Source organism: Lactuca serriola, chromosome 5, assembly GCF_051521515.1.
Source record: "Lactuca serriola cultivar US96UC23 chromosome 5, Lser_US96UC23_V15, whole genome shotgun sequence".
NCBI lineage: Eukaryota > Viridiplantae > Streptophyta > Magnoliopsida > Asterales > Asteraceae > Lactuca > Lactuca serriola.
The window spans coordinates 76,529,211-76,542,892 of record NC_136412.1 but is presented as its reverse complement, the minus strand read 5'-3'; the positions used below and the strand labels follow the sequence as shown (position 1 = coordinate 76,542,892).

General features: G+C 34.4%; 1 protein-coding gene across 2 annotated transcripts; it reads left to right on the top strand.

Moving 5' to 3' along the window:
- Positions 1-6,066: 6,066 nt before the first annotated feature.
- On the top strand, positions 6,067-13,366 carry LOC145052647 (homeobox-leucine zipper protein ATHB-8-like). 2 transcript variants are annotated; one of them, XM_079000504.1, is made up of 19 exons: positions 6,067-6,462; positions 7,302-7,520; positions 7,928-8,087; positions 8,230-8,330; positions 8,404-8,494; positions 9,205-9,300; positions 9,543-9,656; positions 10,127-10,210; positions 10,295-10,450; positions 10,603-10,677; positions 10,824-10,930; positions 11,035-11,230; positions 11,342-11,527; positions 11,613-11,696; positions 11,816-11,950; positions 12,080-12,381; positions 12,506-12,611; positions 12,757-12,906; positions 12,991-13,366. In XM_079000504.1, exons 2-19 carry the CDS (start codon positions 7,306-7,308, stop codon positions 13,135-13,137), a joined length of 2,505 nt encoding a protein of 834 aa, XP_078856630.1. In that variant the 5' UTR covers positions 6,067-6,462; positions 7,302-7,305; the 3' UTR covers positions 13,138-13,366. The 2 variants fall into 2 exon arrangements, with proteins under 2 accessions (XP_078856630.1, XP_078856631.1); XM_079000505.1 differs by lacking the exon at positions 6,067-6,462 and having other exon boundaries at positions 6,540-7,520.
- Positions 13,367-13,682: the final 316 nt, after the last annotated feature.

Below are 13,682 nucleotides of genomic sequence, written 5' to 3'. Positions count from 1 at the left end.
TTTCACCCCCTACTACTAACATGCAATCAACAGATATAAGCATACAGTCAGACATATCCGGGTACTGACCTACCCTTAGGTCCTATGGACCACCGTTAGGGAAACTAATCCCTACTAAACACATAACATATAATCCAGATAAATCACATAACCAGACCAAGATAATTATCACAAAGACCATTATCTTATAAATACCCCTTTTTGGTGGGCCGACATTGTGGCCTTAGACCCACCCCTACTGGAAGGTAACTCACCTTAATGTCGTGCAGTGTCTGAAATATCTTTGGCGCACAAGTCGACTCCCTACGACTCCTCGATCCCTACACGACAACCTCCAAGTCAACACAATTCACATACAACCCTAAACAGGGTCGGTCCAAGTTCAGTCAAAGTCAACACTAGTCAAAGTCAACATTCAGTTGACCTGACTCGCCGAGTTGGCCTACCAACTCGTCGAGTCCATGCTTCACTAAACCCACCCAAAATCTCGGCTCCACTCGTCGAGTCTAGCGAAACTCGACGGGTTCTCCTTCAGTCATTACATCGGGACCATATTCATCCGACTCGTCGAGTTCCTTCTTGAACTCGTCGAGTTCATTTCCAACTTAAGAACTTGTCCAGTCTATGACTCGCCGAGTTGTATGAACAACTCGTCGAGTCCATCTTCAAAGATTGGGAGATTGCTATGGACTCGCCGAGTCTACTCATACCACTCGTCGAGTCCCAGGGCTTCCAGGTCCCTTTTGCGTCTAAACCCACAAGGGACTTTCTTCCCACCATTTACCCATTCACAAGAAGGGTTTAGTGCACAATGGCCACCGACTCGTCAAGTGCCAAGAACAACTCGTCGAGTACAGTCTTGACCAACTCTGTACAGTCGATTTAAATGAGGTCTAACACATCAAAACCATAGATCTGGCCTCCTAATGTCCATTTTATACGTAAAGTTCCAAGCTTGATGCTTATGCATGGGGTTTTTAGCTCAAAAATCCCTACAAAGTGTCTTACAATGTGCATGGGGCCCTCATGGCCCTAAAGTTGGCACCTTTATGCCATGAGACCCCTCTTAAGGCCCAGATCTGAAGCTAAAGTCCACATAACACTCCTTAAATCCGAAAATGGCCTGAAAAGCCCTAAATGCACCCAAGATCCACATTCTAAAGATAAACAACCAAATGAAAGACCAAAGCATGAGCATTTTACCTTGATTAAGCTGGAAATGGAATGAGATTTCTGGATCTACAAGCCCCAATTCGAATACTCAAGCTCCTCTTCTTTCTTCCAAGCTTCACAAGTCAACAAAAGCACCAAAATAGCCTTAACACACACATATACGGCTAGGGTTTCGATATGCAGCTCTAGGGGAGTGTTAGGGACAAGGGAGGCCGAGTTAATGTGTTTATATAGGGTGCAAACCCTCATATTAGGGTTTTTGTCCAGACAGCACGGACTCGCCGAGTCCGACTTCTAACTCGCCGAGTCAGCCACTTGACCCTCAGGTCCAATTCGCTTCCACTCGACGAGTTAGGCCACCAACTCACCGAGTCCTAGGCCAAAATTCAAAATGCTTAATTTAAATTACGTACTAGGAACCAGGTGTTACAAGACATTAACCATGTACACTAGAAAGTCATAATTAAGACACACACCTTCAACAATAATTAAATTATCAGTACATAAAATCATATTTTTTGAAAAATTAGAGGGATCCTAGATATACATCATACCACCAGAGTGACCATGCGTCAATCTATAAGAAAAATCGAACTGATTATTACCCCAAACACCACAAATTTTAAATAGATCAATTGAAGTGAGAAAAAGATTCTTGCATGGTTCTTGTATGATGTATTGCTTTCGTGTGGGACCATCTGTTCGACTGTCTATCTGGCTCCCGGCTACATGAGACTATGTATTCACAAGATAATTATTAGATTTTGAATTGGCCTAGATATGGATATGTTACCGTTGAGAGGGTGATGATAACATGGCGGCTGAGAATCGATATGATTCTAGTGAAAGGCCGGTTGTAGCAAGACGTGTGAGAGTTGGTAGCAGTAATGGCTGAGGACTAGTGGCAAAGTGCCACTAGATGATGTGTGTTTATATGTATGTTGTATGCTTGTAGATATGAGAGTTGGCAGGTCGGCGCTAGAGTCGAGGACTTTATGTGGATACAATGTATGTATGGTGGAATATGTGGTATACTGGGAAACTCATTAAACTTTATGCTTATAGTTGTGGATAAAATGTTTTGCAGGTTGTTTGTGAGAAGATCTCGGCGAGACTGTACACACGCATCAAAGATATTGGTTTCCGCTGTTTTTGTAATTCAACTCTGATAACATTATGGTTTGCAAACAAATAAATGTCACTTATTGTGTTTAAGTTAAAGGTTTTAATCGATTAATCTTTTTTTTAAATGTAGAGCTCTCTTTGTAATTTTAGGGAGATTACAAGTTGGTATCAAAACCTTGGTTTGAGGGTTTTGGGCGCTGTTCACGGGATAGTTCGGATCGGATAGTAAAAAAATTATGAACCGTGATAGCGGGGCGGGTACCTTGCTAGCACTAACCGTAATCGAACCGAATTGCTAAAAGAACCGAACCGAACCGAACCGTATAAAGGCGGGTAACCATGGTTCAGTTCATGGGTATCCGTTAAATATAAAAAATAGAAATCAATCAAAACTACAAATTCCATTTCAACAAAAAAAATCTGAAAATAAAAACCTAACAAAAATCAGAAAAAAAAAATCAATGCTTGCTAGTATACACATACATTTAGATTTACGTAGGAAAAATGTATTATATTTAAACTACAATAATTTTTTTTATATTTAAGATACAATCAAATTAGATTGTATTTACAGTTTAATGATCGAGAAACTGCTTTAATTCAAAGGAATCAATTTGGGTATTATCGATGTAAATATAAACAGAATATATATATATATATATATATATATATATATATATATATATATATATATATATATATATATATATGTAGTCCGGTTCCCGTGATGACTCATTTTAAAGTGAGGGCACCTTAAAAATTGAAAAATAATCTAAAAAAATAGAAATCATAAATCGAGCATAGATCTATGTCTAGGAGAAAAAAAATTGGAAAAAAATGTGCATCATTAAAATTGATCCATGATTCAGTTTTAATATTTTATTTTGCATCATTATGATCCATGATTCAAATTTAATGATCAATTTTTTTTTCTCTCGAACATAGATCTATGCTCGATTTTATAATTTGTATTTTTTTTAGATTTTTTTTTTTCAATTTTGTTAAGATGTCCTCACGAGTCATCACTTTAAAATGAGTCTTCACCCGATCTTATATATATATATATATATATATATATATATATATATATATATATATATATATATATATATATATGACGGTTCGGTTCGGGTATCCACGAATATCTATATATCCAAAGCGAAACCGACCTCTGTAGGTACCCGGTTTTTTCAGTTTCGGGTTGACCGAATCGGCTCGATTTTTCGGTTTTCCAATTTTTTTGCACACTCCTATTGGGCGTGCCTTACAGTTTATCTAATTTCAAACTACAGATTGAGAGATTTTCTAAATTAAGTTTTCGAAAGAGATTGCTTTTATTCAAAGAGACTTAAGTAAATAGTTGGGTCAGAAACATGAGTTTGGTTTTCTGCCATGTTCTTGTTTGATTGTTGGCTTGAGATTGTGAGCATGGTTTCCTAATCTAACTTCAATTTATAAAAAGAGGATGCGGTACATACAGTCTATTGGAGCTCAGGAAGTAAGTGATTCCCAATATACCTATATAATTATGTATTTGTGTTATGAATTAATATGCATGCTAGATTTTAGGCTATGGATCTATTCAAGAATTGCATGATAGAATTACCCGATTTGTATAGATGCCTCGTATACCTTTGATGTGATATTTGCAGTATGTGTTTTGGAATCTTTTCTAATATTGTTGAACTGCTAATCAAATGTCATAAGGGTTGTACATAACTAGAATCTAATAGCCTTAGAATTTTAGTTTTGGTCTTGTTACATGTTCCTTATCAGGTTGTGGTTTTAGGGTAGAGACACTTATTTGAACGACTATTTCATTCTGGATTGTGTACCGATGCGCATTCGTGAGACATTTCATGTGATGTTAGTTGAGGTTTATTCAACTTGCAAGTTTGTGGGAAGGGAAGGATCCTAGAGAGAGTCTAGGAAGAGTAGTATTATGCATATGGTTAGACATATGTATTTGTGCCAGGAGTTTAGTGAAGTGATACGGAGTAACTTGGGAGTCTTGGAATAGTCCTTGGATCGAGTATGTATAAGTGTGGAAGGTAGTATTGTGCCCATACTACTGAAAGCACATTATCCATATTTGAATCAAGAAAGTCTCCAGTACAGACCCAACATGAGGCCTAACTATAGAAGGGCTCCCTCGTGCACCGAAAAAAGGAGTTCTCTCTCACTCATACATTGAATACAATCATTCTCTCTCAATCCATTAACTTGATTGTCAGAGTGTTTTCTCGGGATCCCCTTCCGGAGAACAACTGGAGTTTTCCTTCTCTGTGTGATACTAGATCCTCGTCGTATCACCTGTCAAGAAGACCTCCTGGAGATCAATACCACATCATATAAATGGAAAAGAAATACAATTTGAGAACAAGAAACGGTTTCTAGCCCAACGTTATCCAGTGTTGACCTCCCTCATTGAGTTCGAGGGTTTAAGTCCTGTTGTGGACATTGGTGGAATAATTTAGAAGTAGACTAGTATATTTGCCATTTAAAAAAAACTAATTTTGAAATAAGTTTTTGACATAAAATTCTGTAAGTTTGCGAAGGTTTGTCACTTTTATCTCTTTGATGACTTTTTGCTTGTTAATGTCCAAAATTTACTAAGTTTTTTTTGTCTCTAATAATAGGGTTTCAGATTACCAAAATAAAACTTTGCAAAAAAAAAAAAAAAAAAAAAAAAAAAAAACTCTTTTAGCTTACTAAAGTTTTTGCATTTTTACCTTAAGTATTTTTTTTTTTCTAATAAACAAATTTATACAACATTTACTTAAAAAAATTTGTATATAAATACATTTTTTCTGTATGAATAATATATATATATATATATATATATATATATATATATATATATATAATACTTAGGGTAAAAACATAAAATATTTGTAAACTTAAGAATTTTTTGCAAATTTGATTTAATGGTATCCTGAAAACCTGTTGCTACAGATAACAAGAGAAAAAAAAAATACCTCTGCATATTTTTGGATATTAACGAACAAAAAATCATTACAAAGACAAAACCAACAAAACTTATTGAAATTTGGTTATTACTTAACTTTTAAGTTTTGTAGTTCAAACACACATCATGTTTTTTTGGGATTTACAAAGAGTATAAACTATAAAAGATGATGACAAAACTTATCAAATTTAAAGACTTCTATGTCAATAGCGATTTTAAGATTTGTTTATTATTTAACAAAATTGGAATTTTAAAGTTTTAGACTAAAAAGTGTCTTGCATTTGTTAATGATGAATGATGATATGCCGGTAAACACCGGCCCGTGAGATCCTTTTTACCGTCGATGGATTTCCACCGTTCTCTTTCTTCCTTTACTGCTCAACTTGACCCTCTTTTTTTTTTTCTTTTGCTGGCCGTAAGCATAAAAGACCACACCCAAAACATTTTTAAAAACTTCAAAATTGACAAACATTTCCCCATCAGCCTAGGTGACCGACACTAAAAACATTATGACACCGTTTAGAAGGCCTTATAGTTCAAACATTATGACACCGTTTAGCTTATAGTTCAAACTTTTTGAGATTTAGAAGGCCTATAACCTATAAACGGTGATGTGATACAGGTGATTAAAAAAGGGTAAATTTTATTGACAAGATATTCAAAGTTCAAACATTTCCATGAGGCATCATTCCCTTTTCCTTTTTTCTTTAGGACAAATTGGGTAAGAAAAGAAAAGAGACCAAAGCAACTTAAAATCAGCAGAAGTCCATCTTGTTGAAAGTGCCACTGCCAATTGCCAAACCAAATAAAATAAACATCCACTATCTGTTTCTTTGTGTGGTAGAAACTGGAAAGAAAGCAAGAAAAAGAAAGAAAAGCAACAGCGCCAAATGGAATGATAATCCAAAAATGGTCTCCTCTTGTCTCCTATTTGGGGTTCCCCTTTAACACCTTCTCAGCCCTTCAAAATCCTCCCTCCATACACACACAATTTCACATACCCAAAAAGATTTTATCGAAACCACAACTTGGGTTTCTTTTAAATTATCATACTTTTGCTTGGTTTTTATAAATCTCGAGTGATCCGATAATGGAAGATTTGCATTTCGTGCTTGGAGCTGCGTGGTTGTGAGGGAAATTGATTAAGAAAGTAGACAAGAACAAGCGTAAACGACAACGTTGCACATCAAAACAAGGTGCTTGTAATTAATTATGATTTTTGTAATAGTAATCTCTCTCTATCATACCATTGCTTGGTCAATAAGCATTTTGGAAAATCTGTATTAGCTTCAGACACAAGCTCCACCAAATGCTCAACACTTATCTTTACTTTATGTTTCTATACATATACATGTGTTTATATATAGATATATGTATATTTTTATTCATGAGATGTGACGAATGTTTTTTTGCTTTAATCATTACTCTACACATGTTTTTTTGCTTTTGCTCCTCATAGTTGATATGTATGCTCAACAACCCCAGATAATTCTTTCATTTAGGGTTCTCATTTTCTTTAAAAGTTTCTACAGTAGTCAGATTCTTGATTGAAATTAAGTGTCTTTCCATCTCGGTTTTCTAGTTCTTGATTGTTCTTGGAAAATTGAGTTAAAATGTTGATTTTGTGGAGTTTCTAGATGGAAATCTGAGTGCTTTTCATGTGAGATTTTCTACTCCTTGAAATTTGTTGGAAATTTGATTTAAAAAATCTTGATATTATGAAGATTCTCCATGGAAATCAAGTGTTTTCATGTGTAGTTTTCTAGTTCTTGAATTTTCTTGGAAAATTGAGTTGCAATCTTGATTTTATGGAGATTCTAGATGGAAATCAGAGTAACCCTTGAATTTTCTTGAAAAAGTGAGATGGGATTTTGATTTTATGGGTGATTCTTGAATCTTGATTGACATGGGCTTTCAGTTTAGACTTCCGATTTCATGCTTAGATGCTTGAATATTCAATTTAAGACAAAGGGTGCTTGAATTATCAAAAAAGTTTTCTTTTTTTACACATTAAATTTTGGGATTTTGATTCTAGAATCATGATGACAATATCTTCGCCCTCTAAAGATGACAATTTGGGAATGGATAATGGAAAATATGTTCGATACACACCCGAACAAGTTGAAGCTTTAGAAAGATTATATCACGATTGCCCAAAACCAAGCTCCCTTCGTAGACAACAACTCATTCGTGAGTGCCCAATTTTATCCAACATCGAGCCAAAGCAAATCAAAGTTTGGTTTCAAAATCGAAGGTATCATTCTAATTTATAAAACTTCGTTTTTTTTTATGTACAATTCTTGATTTTTGTGGACCTTGTGTCGTGTTAGAATCAACAATCATACACTACATGCCAATTTGTTGACGATGATGCATATTTAGTCTGAAAATCCAACATAAATTGGGAAAAAGGTGAAACTTTGTTGCATAAATATGCATTTAACCCTATAATACATACAAAGAAGAAGGTGGGTCCCATTTTTTTTTTATGCAAAATGGATAAAATAGGAAATATATTGTGATTTACCTACCCATGATTCTTTCTTTGACTATTTAGAGTCAAATAACAAGTTTGATACCAACTACAAGTCTACAACAAAAACAATCATCTAATGGTTATGGTAGGATAAAATTACTCATATACCCTTATGGTGCATACAGATGTAGGGAGAAGCAGAGGAAGGAGGCATCAAGACTACAAGCTGTTAACAGGAAACTAACAGCAATGAATAAGTTATTAATGGAGGAGAATGATCGATTACAAAAACAAGTTTCTCATTTGGTGTATGAAAACAGCTACTTTCGTCAACAAACTCAAAATGTAATAAAGATTCCACTTTCAACATTTTCTTTTTCATAAAAAATTACCTCATTTCACTGACTTTCTCTATTAAGTCGTTTTTTCTGTATTAAGTCAAAAGGTAAGAGATCAATTTGGTGTTAAAATCATACTTTTTTTATAGGTGACACTTGCCACCACAGACACGAGTTGTGAGTCAGTGGTGACAAGCGGGCAACACCACTTGACACCTCAGCATCCACCAAAGGATGCAAGTCCTGCAGGGTTAGTTGTACTTTATGCTTTACTTTTTGTACCATTGATGGTTTATTTTTTATTTTTTTGGTATATTTTGTAGGCTTTTGTCGATTGCTGAGGAGACTTTAACAGAGTTTCTATCAAAGGCAACTGGGACAGCAGTGGAATGGGTCCAAATGCCTGGGATGAAGGTTTTGTTTTGTCACTTTTTTTTTTTTTTTTTAAATTAATTTAATCATCATTCCATTAAGGATTAATTAATATTATCTTCTAATCCATTAATTTAAAATAATGTCAAAGAAAGGTGGTAACCTTCTAAAGCACATTAGAATCTCATCATTTCACTCACTATCCCCACATTCCCACCTCGAGTCCCCTGAAGTTTGCAACATTTGGTTTTTTTAATTATATGAGTTTTAAATAACTAATGTATTAAATACTAATCCAAAAACTATATTACTACAAGAATAATCTACTTCTATTGTTCTATATTAACAATATAGAGCCCATTTGACTTTCACTTTTAACTAAATTTTTTAGCAGATATAGCCTAAATCAACCTAGTTTTAGATAAATGAGTCAAATGTTCTTGTTTGGTCTTTGAATAATTACAAAAAAGGAACTTTCTTTACCCAAAACGAGTTCATAAATTCCTTCTAATCAAGAAAAATGCATATTTAGTGAGATTCCAAAATGGAAAACGTTTCATGAGAAAAGGTGTTCGATAATTTTTCTTCCATTTTCAATCGTGTTGTCATGCAAGATTTAGATGATTTCCGAAATAAAGAAAGATTATAAATGTAACTTTAGAAATGAAATATTTTTGTAACTAGCTTATATTTATATATTAATATTTAATATCTTCTTTTATCTATAAATATAATCTTGTTAATTTGTGTAGCCTGGTCCGGATTCCATTGGAATCATTGCTATTTCTCATGGTTGCTCGGGTGTTGCATCAAGAGCTTGTGGTCTTATTGGTCTTGAACCCACACGAGTAAGTTTCTTGCTTTGACTTTTGTGTTTGACTTTGACCATACTAATCATATCCAAAAATCGATACTCTTGCAACAAGTTGAAACCCTTTTTTTTTCTTCTTCTTTTCATGCTGTTCTTCAAAAAGATTAATTTGGTATCTGAAACTTTCTTGAAAAAAATTAAAAGACCCATGTCGATTTTGAAGTCAACAAACAATTTGGTTGACTCAAATAGTCAAAAGTCTTGATCTTTTTGTTTCAGGTTGCTGAAATCCTTAAAGATTGGTCATCCTGGTTTCGTGACTGTAGGGCAGTTGATACTCTTAATGTGCTTTCAACTGCAAATAATGGGACAATCGAGCTGCTTTATATGCAGGTTTGAAGAATTTCTTCAATACAAGTCAAATTATGCATAAATGGGTCAACCCATGTAAGAAAATGGGTCAATTTGGGTTATAGTTTAGGGTGCAATGCAGAAAAGTGCAATGTACTTTCACCATTTCATCAATTTTTCCAAAAAAAACAAAGTTTGGTGCCTAAACCGATAAAATGGCGATAGTACAAGTGCTTTTTTTTGTATATTTTTTTTCCATATATTTTATTACTAAAATGTAATTTATAAAAAAGTTAGCTCAACAAGAATGGGGAAATGGGTATAAAAGGCACCCAAATTATGCTCAAGTGTTTACAAAACCTCCAAAAAGTAATAATAAGGGATTTCTGTTGATCATATCTAATACATTAATTACATATGAAATGTAAGAAAATGGACAAAAAAGATGTTGATAAGTCAACCCATAATGAAATTTGACTTTCTTATATTTATTTTTTCTTTTTCTTTTATAGCTTTATGCACCTACTACTTTAGCACCAGCTCGTGACTTCTGGTTACTACGGTATACGTCTCCTATGGAGGATGGTAGCCTAGTGGTATGTTTCATTATAATCTTTTTTTTTTTAAATCTAATATTTTGTAATTTGATTTCAAGAAAACTAATGTTATTTTGATTTCAGATTTGTGAAAGATCATTGAACAACACTCAGAATGGTCCTAGTATGCCACCTGTCCCTCATTTTGTAAGAGCAGAAATGCTGCCAAGTGGTTATTTAATAAGACCATGTGAAGGTGGTGGCTCCATAATTCACATAGTTGATCATGTTGATTTAGAGGTATCATCAAAAGAGGAAACTTACTTCTACCTTATGTATCCAAAATTTGCAAAAGAAACAAACAAAAAATGTCGACATTTCATTTCAATACAAATCAATCACTTACTTCAATGAAACTTTGAAATTAACTTGTTTTGTTATGTAACATGTAGCCATGGAGTGTTCCTGAAGTTTTGCGCCCTTTATACGAGTCATCCACTTTACTTGCTCAAAGGACGACATTTGCGGTAGGATCATATCTTTGAGGGGTTAAAATGTTAAATTCAATAAATGGCAATGTATAATTCTATAGTAGAAATAAATGAAAGTACATGATAATAAACCCTAGTTCCTAAAATGTAAGTATTGAATTTATTTTTTGGGTTAAATGCAGGCGTTTAGTCATTTAAGGCAAATTTCACAAGAGATTTCTCAGCCAACAGTCACAAGTTGGGGAAGAAGACCAGCTGCTCTTCGTGCACTTGGCCAGAGAATGAGCAGGTCTGTTTTTTTTTTGGAATTCGAGGGTAGAAAGTGTAAACTTTTTTGTTTTGAAGGGTAGAAACCGTAAAAAAAATTATTTTTATTTTTTTGACTTTTAACAGAGGTTTTAATGAAGCCGTGAATGGTTTCGCGGACGAGGGATGGTCGGTGACGGAAAGTGACGGCGTTGATGATGTCACCGTTTTTGTAAACTTGGCTCCGGCAAAGGCGACGGGTGCGAATCAGATGTATGCCGCCCATGGGATTCCGGTGGTCAGCAACGCAGTGTTATGTGCTAAAGCCTCGATGTTATTGCAAGTAAGTGTTAATGAAACCATTAACCCTAAAAACTAAAACGAACCTAAAATTTCGATTTAAAAAAAAAAACATAAAATATAAAATGAATTTGTTGATATTTTTGGTACGTAGGATGTGGCTCCTGCGATACTTATGAGATTTTTAAGAGAATATCGATCTGAATGGGCGGATAGCAGTATGGATGCTTACTCTGCTGCTTCAGTGAAAGCGGGTCCCACAAGCTTGCCTATGGCTAGAAATGGAAGCTTCGGTAGTCAAGTTATTCTTCCATTGGCTCATACCCTTGAGCACGAAGAGGCAAGTTGACTCAATGCTTTAGTGATTCGTTTTCTTATGCTAGCATAAATTCCAATTTCCAAGGCTTAATTTTTTTAAGATGCAGTTCATGGAAGTGGTTAAGCTTGAAAACATGGGCCATTATCAAGACAACATGATGATGTCACCTGGTGACATCTTCTTTCTGCAGGTATGCCGTGTTTCAGGATTTCTTTTTAAGTAAACATTTTGGTTGACCAAATTTGACTAAGGTCAAATGATTTGTTGTTGACCTAATCAAAATCAAATTCTTGTGTTTTGTTTTATTAGCTTTGCAATGGAGTTGATGAGAATGCAATCGGAACCTCCGCAGAACTTGTTTTTGCCCCAATTGACGCCTCATTTACCGATGACGCCCCTCTCCTTCCATCTGGTTTTCGTATTATTCCAATTAATAATAAACTGGTAAAAGTTTCACCCTTCTCATCTGCGTGTTTAATAAATAGGGAACAAAAAATACAGAAACGCCCTCGTACTTTATCTACTTTATCAATTTAGTCACTTTCCATTAAAACTTTATGATTTATACAACAGACTCAAAATCCAACACGTGACCTGGCATCAACACTGGAGGTGGGGGTGGGCCCACCCCGGAATCAAAGAGCTTCCAATCAGGCGGGGCCCACAAAGTCAGTTATGACAATCGCGTTTCAGTTTGGTTTTGAGATTCATCTTCAAGAAAACATTTCAGCCATGGCTAGACAATATGTACGCAGCATTATATCATCAGTTCAAAGAGTCGCTTTGGCTCTTTCACCTTCTCCTTTTGGGTCTCCGAGTTTACAGGGTAACCCTGAAGCTCACACACTCACTCATTGGATCCAACAAAGTTATAGGTATCAAATATTAACTTTTTTTTTCTTTTTTTTTTTTGGGTAAAAAATAACAAAGTAGTAAAATGATGCTAATTATTTCATTTTGCCCGTTTTTTAAAGTTTCTTATTGTTTTTTTGTTGACAGTTGCTTTTTAGGTGAGGAGCTTTTTAAAAGTGTTGATGAACGAAGCGAATCTGTTCTTAAAACACTTTGGAATCACTCGGATGCCATAACATGTTGCTCTCTGAAGGTATATTACTTTGATACTTTATTTTCTTGTTTATTGTTTTTTAATTTGTAAAATGTTTTACAAAATAGTTAAATGCAAGAAAAATATTTTGTGATTTTCATAGTTTAATATCCTAATAAGAAAAAAAAATATTATGATTTTGCAGACTTTGCCAGTTTTCACTTTTGCCAATCAAGCGGGGCTTGATATGCTGGAGACAACGTTAGTTTCACTTCAAGATGTTTCATTGGACAAGATTTTTGATGAAAATGGAAGGAAGAATGTTTTTTCAGAGCTCCCACAGATTCTGCAACAGGTTACACATTTTACTACTATTTAATAATTTTTGATGAAAATTTGTTTTATAGAAAATGCTAATAATAATTTTTTTTTTGTTTAGGGTTATGGTTGTCTTCCTGGGGGTGTATGCTTGTCAAGCATGGGGAGACCCGTATCGTATGAGCGTGTAGTGGCATGGAAGGTGTTAAATGACAATGATACCCCTCATTGTATAGCCTTCATGTTTGTCAACTGGTCATTTGTTTGATTTTCCTTCTCTTGGGTACATCATAAGAAAGAAAAAAAAACAAGAAATAGTGGTATAGAAATGTTTTACAAAATGAAGATACCCTTTGAAAATTTGAATATCCAAATGGCAAACATGGCTTCCAGTTCCTTGTTATGTATTGGTAGACTTGTGTAGTTTGTTTGTAATTGTATAGCTCTTTCTGCTTGTTGATTAATTTAAAGATGGAGGTTAGTTTTAGGGATCTAAATATGTGCCATGGTTGAAGTATTTTCTACATTTGTTGTGTCGAACACAACAAATGTATATGCATTATATTCTTTTTTGATTTTAATCTAATTACTATATGTAGGATTTGATAAAAACAACTGTGACAAAAGAAGCCAAAAGCCCAAAAGCTTGAGAAAGACAGAAAGTAGATATATAACATAGAAAAGATAGTGATGGATACATTATTTTAAGCTCAATAGATTCAAATTTTGGACTTATCAATCCTAAACTAAAACCATATTCAAGTCGCAAGCCAATATGAGCAAGTAAAGTTTATGACAATTATAAGTGAAATT